At 39.9% G+C, this 18278-nt stretch overlaps 2 protein-coding genes across 6 annotated transcripts in view; one reads left to right on the top strand and one right to left on the bottom strand.

Moving 5' to 3' along the window:
• crb1 (crumbs cell polarity complex component 1) overlaps positions 1-2389 on the top strand; it is a 32958-nt gene extending 30569 nt beyond the window's left edge. For 2 of the 4 annotated variants that reach the window (XM_086089994.1, XM_086089996.1), the window contains one exon: positions 1605-1749. Coding sequence is in view for 2 of the 4 variants with exons in the window: in XM_086089995.1 (XP_085946121.1) it covers positions 1605-1823 (219 nt within the window). In the remaining 2 variants the exon portion in view is untranslated. Of the gene's footprint in view, positions 1-1604 lie in introns of all 4 variants that reach the window. The other 2 variants (XM_086089995.1, XM_086089997.1) reach the window with 2 other exon arrangements.
• A 1081-nt stretch (positions 2390-3470) lies between these two features.
• dennd1b (DENN/MADD domain containing 1B) overlaps positions 3471-18278 on the bottom strand; it is a 138262-nt gene continuing 123454 nt past the window's right edge. For both annotated transcript variants that reach the window (XM_086089998.1, XM_086089999.1), the window contains 3 exons: positions 10978-11063; positions 10393-10615; positions 3471-9123 (listed from right to left, as the gene is read on the bottom strand). In XM_086089998.1, the coding sequence (XP_085946124.1) occupies positions 8392-9123; positions 10393-10615; positions 10978-11063 (1041 nt within the window). In that variant the 3' untranslated portion in view covers positions 3471-8391. The remainder of the gene's footprint in view (positions 9124-10392; positions 10616-10977; positions 11064-18278) is intronic.

Genomic DNA, 18278 nt, shown 5'->3' with positions numbered 1-18278 from the left:
TGATTTATCCACTGCACACGCCCATCCTCCTTTTCTAATCTGTTAATTACTTGCATAATATAAAATGAAAAAAAAATAGTTTGACATAAACAAATATTTTGAATGTCATATGCAAACATTTATTAAAGGCTTTACTTTAATGCATGTAGTTATGTTTATTGCTTAAACACAACCTGTGCTACCTTTAACGTAACCATCCACTGTCAAGATAAAGGATAATCTGTGCTCAAAATTTATATTGCGATTAATCTGAGTTAATACATGATTAATGCGATATTTTTTTGTGATTAATTAATTAGTTAACGCTTTAACTTTGTCAGCACTAATTTCAACAGACATTTAATGTTGTCCACATGTCTTTTACATGTTACATTTTTTACCCATAGGTTTAGCACATTTCTTGAAACTGAGATGACATTTTCAAAATACCATGGACAAATCCCCAAACCAACTTACAATTGGTGCCAACTGAATGGCATTTCTCATTGCTTGTGAGTGGAGTATGTCAAACTGCAAACTTTGAGAAGGTCTCATGTAAAATCTTTCCACCCCCCTCAGTTTTATATAATTGTATTTTGTTAGCTGTTGTGGAAAAACTAATGATTTTGACTTGCAGTGCTCACACAATGCCAAAGGGACGATGCGTTTTGGGGGCACTGACTACTTGTATGACATAGAAATTTGATTTTGACACAGAGGTGAGCTGTTTTGGGAGAGATATGAGCTTTTGCAGATGATCCATGGTGTTGTGCAAAATCATCCAAGTTATTTTCGGCAAACGCACTAAGTGAATGCAAATGAGCCAAAGCAATTGAGGAGGATCTTTGCAGTTGTGACAGTACCGACTCTTTGTTTGCGAAAGGAACTTGGAGTGAAGCATGTGTGACCAGTTTTGGGATAGGTATTGTATATATATACAGGTTGTGCACAAATGTAAGTCTGTTTGGCCAAATGAGCTTGCAGTTTTGAAAATGTCATCTCAGTTTCAAGAAATGAAAGAAAAACTGTAAAACAACACCCTAACAATGCCGTCAAAACTAAGAAATGAGCGAAAATAAGCTAAATTAGCACACAAAATAAGGAGGCTTCACAATAAACAATTAAGAAAGCAAATAACAAAAACATTTACCTCATTGGCCACATTCACTCAAAAGGAATAAATGAATGAATGAATCTTCTGAACAGAAAACACGTCATCTGGACAAATTCCTCCCTTGTCGTCCATATATGGGCGTCAATTAACTGCCCCTTAACAGCAATGTATGATGGAACAAAAAGTACTTCCCCCCTTTCAATAAAGTTTTAAACCTAAATTAACTGAATATTATAATGGTTTTAACACTTTATTTATTGTTCTTTTCCAACCCAATTATTACGATGAAATAAAGTAAATAAATGAGAGATGCCTTTGACGGCAGCTACCCTAACTTTAAGCAGTATCATGTTACAGTAATTATAAATCTTCAATTGCCACTTTTCCCCCGGAGCACCAACACATACAAACAGCATACAACAATACTCAAAGACAAATCTCTGCTTTGTGGCAACGATACAGGAAAAATCTGAAGCGCAACCATGCTAACTAGCTCCCTTCTCATCCCTAGTTGACCTCTGAAGGCGTGACCTCTAACCTGCTCCTTGCCATCAGTCTGGTGACCGTCGTCCTGCTGCTGGTTCTCATCCCGACTTCGGCCGGGCTGGTGGTGGCGCTGAACCGCCGAGCCACCCGCGGCACCTACAGCCCCAGCCGGCAGGAGAAGGACGGCTCTCGGGTGGAGATGTGGAGCATCACCCAGCATCCGCCCATGGAGAGGCTCATCTGAGCTGTTGCAAACATGGCCGATGACTTGGGAACGAAAGCGTAAGAGCTCCTTGGCGACGTCGTTCGTCCGTCTTGCTCGGATGCGCTGCACCTGCCGCACCGGGCGTCCTTCATCCTAGATAGATTTCCACTCACAATGGATGGAGTTTGTGTGCTTAATCTATATTTCTACACATTGATTACGTGCTGCTGTCATACTTTGTCATTTTGTGTCTGTAAATATAAAATCTGATGTGTGTTAATTTATTTCATAGATGCCTAATTGGGTGCCAATATTTTTGACCATTTGCTGTGTATTCCTTTTGTGTCTGTCTTAATAAAACAATACTTGTAGTCAAGAAACTTTTGGCATATTGTCAACATTTCTACATAAAAAATGCAATTTGGACTCCATACGAAAAGTAGTATAAGGGCTTGTTGTCACATGGGTAAGTTGTCACAATTGTCTTCTCCACTAGAACGTGGAATACCAGTTTTCCTCTATATAAGGGGTGGGCAATCCTGGTCCTCTAGGGCCAGAGTCCTGCAGGTTTTAGATGTTTCCCTTCTCCAACACTCCTGATTTTTATGATCAGCTCATCAGCAAGCTCTGCAGAAGCCTGATAACGATCCTGATTATTAGAATCAGGTGTGTTGGAGGGAAACTGCTAAAAACCTGCAGGAGTCCGGCCCTCGAGGACCGAGATTGCCCAACCCTGCTCTGCCATGTCATGTCTAAGAGAATAGCACATGGTGTGCCGAGAAGAGTGCCAATTAACCATTTTGCACAACCTTAAATAAGAATTGTTGACCTAATATTTTAAGACAAGCTTCTTCCAGATACAAATTTTAGCAGTGATGCATTTGGAGTTGTTGGAGGAGGTGATTAAGGCATCTTGATGAGCCTCAGGTAAGAGAACTTTAAACAAGAGCTAGCATTTGCAAACACGGTTGTCTGGGGTAATGTCTCGGTCATTTTGGGGTTAGTTGTCCCATACACAAAGAATAGGCCAATGAAAAATGCACCTATGGCAACTCGATTTACGCATGCCAGAAAATTAGTTGGTTATTATTATTATTTTTAAATGTAATCCTTAATTTGCAGTATAATAGCGGTAAAATGGGTATTTGAGGCTGAAGTGAATAATATTTTGTTAATATTTGTTTAACTATTCTTTTTAACAATGTTTTTCAAGCTTAACACTAAACGGTTCCCGTGCTTGACCTCACTGTTCACTTTGAGAGAAAAAAAAAGTCAACAGCAATAATTTGGTCCTTGTTTTATTAGTTGCAAAATCCAGTGTGACATCTTTACCCCATATGCTGAGACAACCTGCCCAACTGAGGGACTTGTCACATTTACACTCTCTATTTGATTGCTTGTATCTCAGCACTGAAACAAAATATGAAAATGACATGAATACAAAATATTAATCTGAGACTTTGGTCTTTCATTTTGTGTACATTTTGTTTCTATATGATGTAGTGATTCCAAGAATGTAAAAAAGCGTGACATCAAACCCCAGTCTCCCCTATTGTGAAACTCCCTCCTGAGCAGATGTTCAACCTTCTACGTCCAGACTGCAAATGAATCGCTCTTGCCCCGACAGCAACAAACATGAATTTAACCCAACTTCAGCAGTTGTTAAAAAGGGAGCCCAGACATATGTTGCTTGAAAGAGTATTTATTTTCAGTTCACAGTGCTTACAAGATGTGCAGTTGTACCATTGACTGACCTCGGTTGTTTTCTCCACAACGAGAACATGCAAGTGTGCACGGAATCAAAACGTACCAGAAAACGGAATTGTTACAAAAAACAAACAATAATTGATTGATGTCTGTACTGCTACTACACATATGTTGCATTTTAGAATATTTTTGGCATATGGAAGGTGATGTTAAAATACATTGTGAAATGTGTCTGTCTGCACTCATTAATGCTACATTAGCACACTCGTCTGCTGGCAGAATAGCAACGAGCACCAAGAAGTTGCTCTTCTGCCACATTTTGAAATGTGAACCCCCACAAACTATGTCATCATCATCATCATTGTACAGCATTAGTGTAAACAGTCACCATCATTTCTCATCAGTAGTTATTCGCTCACGGATTTTGCCTCTGGTTTATTTACAGCAGCCAATAAATGTAATTAAAAGAAATCTCCTACAAGGCAGATGATGTTAAATACTACAATGCAATTCAAAGCAAGGCAGAACCAACATTTTTGCATCATTCTTCTTTTTTGGACTGACGATGTGCTAAATACTGAGATAAATACCAATGATTATGAATGAGTCACATCTGTCAAAGGAATAAGACGGACGTTACATCCAAGTACTGAACATGCGTGCAGAAACCACAGGGAGTACCGGATTGTGGGTTATACATTTTATATTAATGTCTTTTTAATTTTAAAAATATTTAACACATTCAAATTGGGTGTCATTTACAACATACAACACCAATTATATATTATTTATGTAAAATATACTCAAGAAAAATACATGTCTTGTCAGCTGAAAATATTTGATATTTTTCAGTTTTTCATTATGAAATGAAGACCTCTGAGAAAGCGTTTTAAATGCCTTTTTTTTTTTTTGACCTAAGTTTGAAGAAAACAAATAAAACAAAGAAATGCATTTAGTTTAAATAGGTTATTAACTAATGGAATAACTAAAAAAAAACAAAAAAAAAGGTCTATCTACCAGTACCTAACAAGACCAAAAAAACCCAAAAAACTAAACAAAACACATGTAAGCAAATTAAATGTCATGAAAAACATCACCTGAGTTCACTTCAGGTCATTTGGTCACAACTACTCAAAAGTTATATTCACTCATGAAACAATCAAAGGACCACATGATGAGTTCTACATTGCATACGCCTACCAGTTCTCTTTAATACTGTACCAGGTAAACTCGTTCCTTATAAGGCACACCACACACTGTAGAGCACACAAACACACACGCACACACTCCACGTGGCTTATTCCCATTACAAACTAGCTTGATTGTTAATTTGTTTTTCAAGTAGTATTACCTTTTAAGTTGGAAATGTTTGCATAGTCACTAGTACGTGTTTTCATGTGTGTCAATGAGTCGGACCGCCGCACAGTTGGTTGTGGACTTTTCCTTTTTTGGAGTTACGACTACCTGCGTCTGCTCGTTTCGATGCTCGCCAGCCATTTTATGGGCAAAACGTTAACGGGCCAGCGGCGGCAATCTGAGAAATGGCCGCGCTTAAAGTGCCAGGCTGGCTGGCGTCTGCTCTAAATCACAACAAGAACGGGAAGAGCACCAAATCCAGCACAGGGGAACGTTTTTTGTTTTTTTTTTCAGTTTGGGTCTCAAACCTCGGCACGCAGCGTTTGGTCAGACAGTACACGTCACATGTATGTGGGACAGTACAATCAAACACGCTATCATCAGTGTGCGACTGGAAGCTCGGAAATGATGGAAAACCGTTGGAGCCAGATCCTCATCCTTCATGTACTAGTATACTTTTTATCTTTAAGACAATTCAGCACATTAGTGGTACAACTGTCTTACAACTAATGCTTTTTTTCAACTGCCACTTTTGGCACCAGGACTCATTTTGAGGTATCAGTACTTGCGACTATATATTATAATCAGGAACTAAAAATTTGAATAATTTCTGCATTATTTTATAATTTGTATTTAATATTTTTTATTTATATTTTATTTATTAATTTTATTATTTTATTATTATTCTCATTTATTATTATTTATTAATTTCATGCAATTTTTAAGTAAAAATATCTTCTTTTTCATTTTCTCTTTGTCTTTTTGTTAATTATCTGTCATTTTGGGGGGGGGATTGTTTTTATTTAAAAAAATACTAGTAGTATTGGTACTTAGTAAAGGTATCATTGGCTACAATAGTTAAGTATTAGTACAGGTCTGAAAAAAGCGGTATCGATACATTATACTAGTGAAGCAAAACTGTGCACTAGTTGACAACTGTTGACAACTGTGTGCTACTAGTGAAATCTACCCGTTAACATCTAACGCTTGACAAGTAGTGTTAGTAGCATGTAGCTTCCAACTAGTAAAGTTTTGCCACGCTAGTAATGTGTGTTGTCATGCTTGAATGCTAAAACTGTTGTAGGCAGTACGGCACTATTCTACTAGTGCACTGAATTGTCCTTGGTATACTAGTAAGACGGTTAGTAGTGAGGCAAAACTGCACACTATTTCACAACTGAGTTCTGTTAGTGATATGATACAATTCAACCAATTAACATCTAGTGCTTCACTGGATGTACTAATAGCGTGGAGATTTCAACTAGTGCACAGTTTTGTCTCACTAGTAACATGCAGTTGTCCTACTAGTGTGCAGAAATGTCACACAGTAGTGGGAAAAAACCTTACCAGAACATTTGAGTTGTTCTACTAGTGCGGAATTGTCTTATTAGTGAAGACTATGAGCATACTAGTACATGGATATGGAAGAAATACTCAAACAGCTTTCAAAACGGAGAGAAGACAACACAAGATGGAAGAAAGGACGACGAGCAGCAGGGTGCAAGTGGCATCATATGGAGTGAAAGGGAAAAGGGTTTGAAAAATATTCCATCCATCCCCAGAAAGACGGCGAACGTCCCGTTGACGTCTCGGCACGAGAACCGACGACACTCCACAGACGAACAAACGACATGTCCACTTAAGGCATGGTGAAGGAAACGCTTGTGTCAAAATGCTTCGGCAGGCTCACGAGGAGCCGCCACTTTCATTTTCTTGATATTCCTTGAAATCCTCGTCAGTGCAAACGTCCTTTTGCTCCAGCCAAATGTGACGACCTCCCACATGACGATGGGGTCGTTCATCGGCAGGTTTGGAATGTGAAAATGCAACGTGGGATATTAAAGTTCTCCTTCCTGGTGACATGATTGTTCATGTTCCTCAAAACAAAAATGTGCAATTTGCAGATTATACTTTTTTTTTTTTTTTTACTTTTTTGTTCCAGCAGGATTGGGATGAGCTTGATCTTGACATCGTGTAGAAAGTTTTCCCACAAGAGAGGACATTATTTCAAAATAAGAGGACACAGATGGGACATATTTCCTTCCACTTCCTGTTGATGTCATGGTGTCCCAATACTTTTGTCCTTATACAGGTGCATCTCAATGAATTAGAATGTGTTAGAAGAGTTTTTCCCCCTTCTTTTTTTATTCAGTAGTTCAATTCATAAAGTTGAGAAAGATGATGAAAATGCCAATTCATTTTAGTTATGCGTAATTGTACCCCTCCAAAATTGCCAATTGATGCCACAAGAGGGCCACGTATATATATATATATATATATATATATATATATATATATATATATATATATATATATATATATAAAATCAGAGGGGGGGTCATATTCCAACTAAAAAACTACATGTGGCGTATAATTCGGATGTTTGTGGCAATACTTTTCTGTCGGGTTTTTAAATAAGGAAATAGTAATTGCTTTAGCAGAAATTAACCATATCATTAAGCATTCGCTCTTTGAAGCGTTGTGTGCGGCCACTGGCCAGCGACAAAGATCCTGAGGATCAAGCATTTAAGTTAATTTGTTAAAATGTATATTTACATGTACATTTGTTTCCAGAATTATTATTTACACATGTATACATTTTGGTATTTAGCTAGTTATGTTGATGTGCTGAATCTGCTGCTCTCCATTATTCACTTGCATTTACCTAAAGCATGCGAGCTTCTGATTGGATAGTGTTGGTCAGCTGATAGTGGATCAGGAAGTGTTGTCGCTCTCTGCCGTGTATGATGAGTAAAGTTTAAATTAAGAATGAATCCGTCTCTATCCTGCCTTTTCAATGTTATAAACAGTGTCCCATTAACCACCAGCGAATCCTCACATTAGACTATAGTTACGCTACGTGTATTTCTCGTAAGTTTCTGAGGGTTTTTTGTCTCTCAAATTTCACACTTTATAAAGTTTTTTCTCGGATTATTACCCCCCCCCTCTGGAATTATTATATATTTTTTTTATATATACGTGGCCCTAATACGGCAGCTCAGCACAATTTCAATCAAAACGAAACTCTTCAACTCACTTCACCATAGCTAGTTAGTACCAAGATGCCACAAAATGGTGGCAAAGTTACGCTTTTATTGCTTTGGTTAAGCACAATATGCCTCGGTGAGCTTTTTGGTGACTTAATGGAGATCAGTTGCAAATTCTGCCATTCGGCAAATTTGTGAATGGCAAATAACAAATATGCAGGTGTTCACCATATTTGAATTTTGTAAGCTATAACAGTCAACGTTATAAAAATAAAAATATTTCACTGTCACATCTGTGAAACTGCTGAAATGAATGAAATTTCCCACAATATTGTATTTTGAGATGCACCTGTCGAGGATATTGCCAATGTTTTGACTTCTTGCATCAGTTAAAGAAATGTTTCCCTGGATAAGATCTTGTGACAGTCCACCAGTTTTTCCTGTTTTGTTCCCACAGGTCCTACTTCCAGGTCTTCACATTTCTCAGTACGTCTTCCTGCTGTTGCCGTGGCGACTTGCCGCAGACTTCCCGAGTGCAAACACCGTCGGCGAGAACGTTACGAGTGCTCTGCGGCTTTGCTGTGGTGGCTGTTGTTGCAGTGAACCTGCGAGAGCTGCAGTCCGCTTTGGAGAACCGGCCCGACGCAGCACATGGAATCGATCTCCTCCAGGAGGCCTCGATCCGGCACGGCCGCCCCCAGGCCCTTAGCCAGACCCGGCAGTCCCTCCGTGTGGTCCTTCTCCCAGGGTACCTGCACGCAATTGCTGTTCCTGGCTCTGCTCTCCTTGCTCGCTTGCCTCTGCACAGACTTCTCTTTGTAGTTCTTCACCGTTTCCTTGGAGAGCACTTTCCTCCTTAAGATGCCGGTGGAGCCCGTCGGGTTGTGGGCGGGAGGGGGCTCGTGGCTCGCTTGGGGCTCAGAAATGGTGCGAGCGCGGGCCGCTGGCGTCGGGGAATAGCTCGGAAGCGAAGATGCGTGAGACAAGGTTGGAGATGGCGTTGTGGCTGTGATTCGGTGAGATGTCGACGGCGAATAAGGGAAGCGGTCTGCTGCTTGTCTGGCGGGAGGTAGGGCAAGCGGGCCGGGCTGCTCGTGTGTTACAGGTGCGGGAGGCGCGGGGGGTTTCTTCAGGCTGCTCTTGGCGGGCTGTCTGCGTGGGGACGGCGGGAGGTGCTTCCCGTGGACCGCGCTGTCGTCCTGACCCATGTTCCAGCCCCCCTGATCTCCGCCTTTGTCACAAGCCCCTCCCTCTGCCGGTGGACAGTCACCGGCCGCGTTCAACTTAGTCTGAAAATTTACGACACAGAGGAATTAGTAAAGGCTGTGACAACAATACATGAAAGCTAGACCGATATTACTTTTATGAGGCCGATAACGATTTTTGGCAGAACAAAAAGGATTACCGATTAATTGGATGATTAATAAAAAAATATATATACAGGGTTCCTGCAGGTATCATCAAATCTAATTTAATGCTATTGAATGCAGTAATTTCATTGAACTTAAACTAATCAAATGCCCACGTCATACTGCATGTACACACATTACATATACATATATCCATATATGCTTATATATTAGGACTGTCAATCAATTACAATGTTTAATCAGAAATAATCGCATTATGTACATTGTTAACTTGTGATCTGTTCTAAATCCCCCCCAAAAAATCTAGGTTTTCATACTATTTACATACAAAAAATGTTAAACTAAGAAATAGTTCAAATGAATTTTTGACGTTTATAGCCGTCAATGGCAGTGAATGAGTTAGTCGCATATATCTGATTTGAATGTACAATGAAATATATTTTTTCAGACTTTTGTTACTTAAAATAAAAGTGGCCAAATATGGTCACCGAATCTTTTAGTTCATCGATACAGCAATTTTCTAGGAAGTCATTTATAAATTACCGCTAACAGTTATGGATAAAAAGTGTGAAACAGTGAGTCATAGATTTGTGTCGAGGTATTCTTTTGCCACTCGGTGGCGTTAGCGTTTCATGCTGGACATTGATGACATGAACATTACATTCTTCTTTTCAAATTCAGAGCAACTGGTATTTGGAACATGAAGCACCTCGTGGACTCCTGGCCATTGTAAATTATAACTGGTCACCAAACCCAACAAAAACATGTTTTTAGCACATTTATTACAATGATCCCTCCTCGCTACTTTGCCATTCACTTATCGTGGATTCACTATATCGCAGATTTGTATTTGGGTCCAAAATTCCTATTTTATGGGGTTTATCTTAGGTTGTACCTCACTATATCGCGGATTTTTCAGAGATTATTACACCTCACATGTGCACCCTCACCGCCCCCACCTTTCCCAGATTTATTTACTGTATTCTTTATTTATGTTGTTATTTTTTTTATTTGCAGATGTTCGCTATTTGTGGGTCGGCTGTGAGTCAACTGTAAAGATTTTGTATGTTTGCATTATGTATCTATTATTCATCCTGCTTTCATTTTTTTTTTTTTTTTTACATCTCCAAAACCTGGCATTTGAACAGGGCTGTGTAGACTTTACATCCACCTAAGTGTCTCTCATACCGGGGCCTGGTAGTCCAAGTCCTCCATGGACCTGAAGAAGTCCAAACTCTTGGCTGCACTCAGCTTGCCTTGCTCCATGGTGGTGGTGTTGAGAGAGTCCAGGATCTCCTCCAGTAGGTTCATCTTGCCTGACTGGGACAAGTCCATGTCCAGCTCCAACGAGTACGAGTCATCGCTGTCCTCCGTGTAGGAGGGGACATCGCCACTGTCCTCCGATGAGATCCTACGGTGGCAACACGGGACATTCTTGTGAGAAAAATTGGATGCAACCAAAATATTGTCGATATTACTCCAGTAATTCTATTCAAAAAAATTATTGATATTTAGAATTATTAGTGCACCCAACTATGTAATATTTTGTTTTGTTTACATAATTACATATCAAGTCAAAAATAGTCTATTATAGTCTGGTCAAAATACCTTGTTTTACCAATAATGACCACTTGGGGGCAGTACCACCACAACTAAAAAGAAAAGAACTTGCCTTGAGCATCCTTTCCCTTCTTCACATTTTGTTCTTTTAAATATAGTCCATACGTCACGTGGCTTTCTTTGGCAGCGAGGGTGATGAAAAGAAGCACTTACTTGCTCGCACTGTCCAGCTCATCGTCATCCAGCCCGTAGCCAAGTTCCCGAGGGCCCGTGCTCATGGGAGACTTGTTGAAGTTTTGCTGTGAATGAGAAAAATACATGTAAATAAAATACGATAAGAGGAAGATATCTGGCAAGTCCTTCAGGGACAACATTTGTTTTATTGGACCAGAACCCAAAGAGTTGAGACTATATTAGTCAAATGGGGTCTGGGGATGAGAATGTTTAGAAGTGTTTTATCAAATTAAGCATGAAGTCGGTTGCGAGAGCGGGCCCGTGTAAGTGCATTAACGATGGGCACGTGGTGTTTGTCACAGCAATGTGCTGAATGATCAGTATGTGGTGCCGTTTAGTGACACAGCGGGTTTAATAAGCCACCTGTGTAACATGTTTAATGTGCGGGTTCAAGACGAGACGGCGGCTTTACACGGCAACGCGGGACGCTCCCCATCTGCCGCGGGCCACTTATTAACATGGCCTCCACCATCACGCACATGTTCATGTTGCTCCAGCAGCGCCAGCGCATGTGCTGCTCTTCTAATTGACATTCTCGTCGCAGGGCGAGCGGCCATTTGTTTAGACTGTAGGCAGCAAACCTATATGAGGAGTCTTAAGTTTGCTCCTGCACATATTTAATATTGCATTCTCAACAACTTTTTTGTCACCTTTCCCTGGACTCTTCCATGGAAAACTCTTTCAGCATGTACTCAATATTCTAGATTTAGTACAAACTACGCTATTAGTGCAGACCAGTAGGACATATTTGGCATATTAATAGGACACATTAACTAGTGAGGTAAATGTGTGCTCTAGCATACAATTGTATGCTACTAGTGCAGTGATTCTTAAAGTGTGGTAACTCCCACTTGTGGTAAACAAAACATTCAGTACAGTTCAGTTGTATTTCCCTTTTAAGTGCAATACATTTAAATGTAATCTTTAAGATGAGTTTAAAAAAAAGTGTTTTTTTTAGGATCGTTTTATTTTAATTTTTAATACATTTAAATCACTTATTTTTTTTATCTAGAGATGCTTGATATCACATTTTTTATTATTATTTTTTAATCAGACCTATACCAGTACAGTACTCAATGCTTGAGTATTCACTGATACGATACCAAGTACTGATACCACTAGCACTTTCGATAAATACAATTAAACAAAACAAAAACAATGACAGATAATTCTAAACAAAGACTTATATACTTTAATATAGCAGTTTTCCTGAAAATTGCATGAAATTAATTGCAATTTTTTATGTTCTATACAATACCTATTTTGTATAGAACACACAGTAAAATGAATTGTAATAAATAAATACATAAATAAATAAAATGAAACAATGAGCCAAAATTTGTGGTTGTACATCTTAAAGGGCATCTGTCAGACAGGTACGTCTTTAGTTACTGATCGTAAAATGGCGGCTGATGCTGGTATCGGCCACCGTCCGATACCTTGAAATAAGGCCGGGCATTGGCGCGATACTGCCATCGCTAGTTTTTTTTCTCCGATGTTTCATTATTGGTGCCCAAACTGTCTATTATGTTACAGTGGCTTACAATATTAAAAATACCTTTTAAGGATAAAACCTCTGTCTTGTTATTGATGAACACTTAATGCCTAACTCATTCACTCACAGCCATTTTCACTGAAGCAACCCCCTTCGCTCCCGGCTGTTTTACTGGATTTTGACTGATTTTGCAAGGCCCACAGAATGTTGTGTTCTATTGCTATAAAAACATGGAACCTACCAAAAAAAAGATTAGAGTCTCTTCTTTCATCAGGGAAAAAAGTTTCTGTTTCTGTTTGGCAGCAATTAGCATTTGAATAAGTTTCATCATTATTCACAACCCTGTTAAAAAGACTGGGGAAAGAGCTTGTAGCAACATGGCCCTGGTTGATCTTTTATACTCTGCTGCCACCTGCTGGCCGTTTTTTTTTTTTTTTTTTTTTTTTAGAAATAACTACCATTGCTTTAAGCGATCTCTTCAGTTTAGAAGTTGCATCATAGTATGCTCTAACATAAAAACAAACAAAAAACGTATAAATATGTTTTTGGGACCATGGCAATATTTAAAATAGAATGTGTTAATACGTTTTTGGGAGCAAATTAATTAAGCTACAAAATTTTAATGTTGATGAGAATAGTAGAACAATATTATTTTTAGGGTGGTACTTACTGTAAAAAGTTCAATAATGAGTGTACTAGTGGATCGCTAGATGGATGCTAACTAGTAGAATGTTATGATGTCAGTAGTACAAATCCTTCACAAATAGGGAGCGGGGGCGCGTGCAACACCAGGGAACATTATTATTATTATTTTGCCATACAAGAATAAAATATAATTGCACATCCACTACAGTAGGTGGCAGTGGCACTCTTATTGTTGGAGGATTAGCGCTTCTGCAGAGGTGTACTTAAAAATGATACTATTTATAGTCATGGCGGAGAGTTTGGGGGCTGGTCAAAAAATGTCTTCTTCCAGGGCGGTAGCTAATAAAATAAAAATTGAGAAGTGGCTAGTACAAGTAAGACAGTCCTATTTGTAGGCCAGAGTTCAATGTCATACAGTAGAGGAAATGTACACACAGTTGCTCAACTAGCATTTTGAATTGTCTTACTGCTGAGGACAAAAACCGTACATGGACATGGACAGGATATCAAGGACGTCAAATAAACGCTCAGTTTCCCACATTTTGTCAACAATCAAAGCCAAGAACAGGAATAAACACCCTCTGAGAGGAGCACTGGGGGTGCTTCAGAGTGTTTGTGGCACCGAAACTGAAGACGCAGCGATAAAAGGTAAACGATCCTGAGAAATAAGATGCGGAGGAGGTGAGCGAATGTGCCCCGAGGGGTGGAGCCAAAAGGTGTGGCTGCGCAAAGAGGTGAAGGACAGCTTTGGAACCGTGTACCGAGACACTCTTCATTAGTGGACACGGTGGCAGCCAGATGGGCGGAATCTAACGTGTGGCTGGCATGGCCTCATTTGGAATACACACACACGCACCCACACACACGCACCCACACACACACACACGGAGTTCAGATGTGTGCAGTAGTCACTTAAGCCTCTCAAGTCGTGGGCCTAAGCAGGAACACATGTGGCGGCAGCGCTGATTGGCCAACTGGTTGCCCTTCCTTGGTAGCTTGGAGCTCTAATGAAAGAGATTTGAGAGGGGCTTCGGCCCGGGATCCCTAAACAGCATTTAATGGATTCCTGTGTCAGGGCAGTAAATCTGGGGCCAGGCTGACGTGGCAGCCAACCAGAGATGCACCTGTGAGACACGCGTGTTAATTTAAGCCTGCTTGGCAAAACGGGGCCTCTCAGTGCAGCTAGGTGTTTATTAAAGCAAGGTGAAGCCAAACACAAGCAGGCGCAGGTCACCAGGCCCACTGTGATCTCGGTTACAGCGTCCGTCGGTCCCAAAAGGAAGCCGTAAATGGACGGTCGCCTCCTTACTTTTCGTTGCTTCTCTCGGCGGCGAACCCCCTCCCCACTCGTTCCGACAACTTTCACACTTTTCCGCACCGAGTTCCTCAACAGCAGCTATTTGTCTGGCTGCTGAACTCTGATGCACCGTGCACCAATGTAAAGAACAAAAGTGTGTTTAAGAGTGGAGGCCCCCGCAGTCAAATATAGTCAAGCCCCCGGGCCTGACAGCGCAGACGAGAACTTGACAAAGAAGAACAACAGATTATCATATCGCTGCTCCATTAGCTCCTCGCTGTGGGCTAATAGGAACCTGAAAGGTGCAACTGAAAAAGTCATCCTGCCTGACATTTTCTCCCTCTGTCACTGCCGTCACTTTCGTCTTTGACTGCGCTGGCAAAAAAGAAAAAAAAGAAAACAACGTAAAATCGTTTCAGCAAAATGACCTCCAAGGCTGCATTCCGAAAAGGGAGTCGATTCACCATCAAGGAGCATGTTTAATATCTCAGCTTTATTTTTTATTTTTTTACTATGGAAGAGGATTAGGGCCAGTGAAGAGAGATTTTTTTGGGGGGCAGGATTCTCACTTTTTCAGAATTCTCAACTTTTTAGTGAGAATTCTAACTTCAATCTCAGAATTCCCACTCTAACTGACTTTAATCTCAGACTTTGAGAATTATTAATCATAATTATTTATTCTCAGAATTCTCACTTTAAAGTCAGAATTCTGACATTCTGACTTTAAAGTGAAAATTAATGAATTTTGTGGCTGCGCAAAGAGGCGAAGGACAGCTTTGGATCCATGTACCGAGCCACTCTTCACTTTAAAGTGAGAATGAATTATTTGTAAAGTGAGAATGAATTAATTCTCACTTTTAAGTGAGAATTCTGACTTTATTTCCAGAATTCTCACTTTAAAGTGAGAATTAATTAATTCTGTGGCTGTGTAAAGAGGTGAAGCTTTGGATCCGTGTACCAAAAATGAAGCCACTCTTCACTTTAAAGTGAAGAGTGGCTTCATTTTTTCCCCCTCAAGACGGGAACATTTATTTCTTTCCTTATCATTTTTAGCATTTTAGCGCTTTGACCCGAGCTCAGGAGTGCTTGGCGAAAGAGCAAAAGGATTGGAAATACCTTTCGTACTGTATTTGGACATAAAACCCAACACGCTGGCCGCTGCAACCTTCACAGGCCGGCCTGTGAGTAAATTATGAGCTAAACGCTCTGACCTCATCCTCACCACCTTCACAGCCCCAAGACAGCTCAAAACGATTCCCACTTCTGACGCAACACATTACAGTTCATTTCTGCTTAAAAGAGGAAAATCAAATCATCAGCCATCCATTTAGCCAAGTGCATTTGAAGGAACAAACTTTCCCCAGCATGACCACTTATGCAGAATAACTTTCTCTGTGGCGGGGCCAAATTCCAAAAGGCCGCTTTACATTATGCATTTCATAGGGTATTTCTGAGTGGCCACTGATCTCACAGCTTGGCAGTGTATGCAAAGAGATGCGGGTAAAATGCAAACAAACCTTGGGGAGAGGCAGAGACTCTGCAGAAGTACGGCCAAGTCTGCCTGTTTAAGAGCAGTGCGCTCCAAAGAGGCGGAGGAAAACCCTGTTTGAGAGCAGCTCCAGTGCTCGTCCATCCAACTGGCCTTCGCTGAAAGCACTTTTAAAACGGGAGCCGTATATAAAAGAAGGAAAATGTGCGGCATGCGTATTCTATTAAACCTTAAGTCTGATCCAGGTGTCTGCGTGAGAAGAGCGGCAGTGCAGTACACACTCACTGCCTGCAGATGGCACTTTGGTTTCAGACAGGAAGCACAACCAGTGACACAGCTGGCTGACTGGCCGCTCCATGATATATAAGTTTGCCTCTGATATCGTGCAAAACCAATGTCTGTAAAAGATTTGCACATGAACAGCGCATGAAGGAACACGCACTTACATTTCAACAACCAAATATATTATTATTACATTAATATATTTCTATGTATTTTTGCTGATCTGGATAAGGGTACATTGTCCCCCATCATGTCTCACATACATATATGTACATATACTGTGTGCCCCCCCCCCCAAAAAAAAAAAATCACATAAGAATCAAGATTCGCATTTACTACGATTCAGAATCAATATAAAATGTCCCAAAATCCACTTTATTTATTTATCTATTTTATACTTACAGAGCAGCTGTTTTTGTTGCTGTTTTAGCACTTTCCTTACAATTCAAAACGTAATAAATGTAAAGAAAAATGACACTTTAATGTCGTAATGAGTAGATCATGATGATTCTTTGCACGTCCATAAATTGAAGCAGAAATCATTGTCAATCAAATCATTTTGAATAAAAAATAGTTTTGAATCAAATATTGAAACAGACACAAAAATCTGAATCGAATCATATATATGTTATGTTATTATTTTCTTTTTCAAGGATTGAAAAATAAGCTATTAGAACAGTCTTTGACAAATGTACATTATTCCAAGATTTTACTCCAGTAAATATCTGTTATAAGGTTTGTAAAAAAATGGTAATAGAAAATGCGATTAATTACGGAATATTGTGCCATTAATTAGTTTAAAAAATTAAAATCGCTTCACAGCATTAAACATATTTATACATACATACATATACAATACACACAGGTAAATCTATATTATATATAGATATTACAAATATGTATTTATAATATACTGTACACGCACGCACACACCATTTTCCACATTAGAGCACATGTCAAGTTATGTGTACACATTATATCGCGTACGTGTCCGCTCACCATGAATATATGAGCTGTCTCCCACTGACGGAATCCGCAAACATCTCCAACCATGCATATATTCAATTCACACAGCCACACGCAAGCATAAGACACACTGAGCCACTGCTCCGGCTGCGCATATTTGCGAACACTGTACGTTCTGTGTTGGGAGACCTGAGCCCAGTCCGAATCCTGGTGGTTGATTGTCCAGAACTTGGTCTCAGCCACCTCTGCTCTTTATACAGCTGTCACTTTGTTCCCTCTGACAGGCCTGACGGTGTATAACATATGCACACATGTACGCCACTGCCAGGCCAGCTAGGCCTGACAAATGTTTCCAGAACAATACCAAAATCCAACATCCTCAATGGACCTTCGAAAAGAGACACTCAAACACACACAGAGGAGCCAAAACAGTGGCTGTTGTTTGAAGCCAGCAGCCTTGTTTTCATCAAACCAAAGGATTCCTCCTACATTCCTAATCAACAAGCTCTCCAAAATCACCCACACCCTGCACATGGCTGGACACGACAGCGACACACACACACACACACATGAGCACACATTAACACAGCGTGTACTTCATTCATCTCATTACTTTTCCGGGGCTGAGTGTTTGGCGGTTCCTAAAAATGAACCATTGAGCAGATTGGAATATTTATTATCATCTATTTTTTTTAAATCAAATCACACTTTTGAAGGTTGTGTTGCTCCAGGATGCTTCTTAGGTCACACAGCAGAGCATTGCCACTATTTTGGACTGTGCACTAGGGATGGGCAATATGGCTGAAAATTATTGATTGATTTTAACCTAATCAAAATACGAAAAAAGTATTGAATGGATTAAGATTAAGTACAATAAAACACAAATATACAGAATAAAAACAGCATTAAAAATATCTGGAAGTAAAACTAGCTTTCAAGAAAATACAGTGTTGTTGAGTACATTGTTTTCTATCAATCAATCAATCAATCAATAGTTCTACACCATGCACCCATCCATCTGGAGGTGTTTATACATGCCAATTTGCACAACAGAATCTTATTGCAAGTGTCGCACTCGGTCAACTGGTCATTTATTTTTAACAAAG

This window comes from Leptonotus elevatus, chromosome 11 (genome assembly GCF_054856555.1).
Source record: "Leptonotus elevatus isolate MCC_2025b chromosome 11, RoL_Lele_1.0, whole genome shotgun sequence".
Taxonomy (NCBI): Eukaryota; Metazoa; Chordata; class Actinopteri; order Syngnathiformes; family Syngnathidae; genus Leptonotus; species Leptonotus elevatus.
The sequence above is the reverse complement of the archived record's forward strand: the minus strand, read 5'-3'. Positions and strand labels throughout refer to the sequence as shown.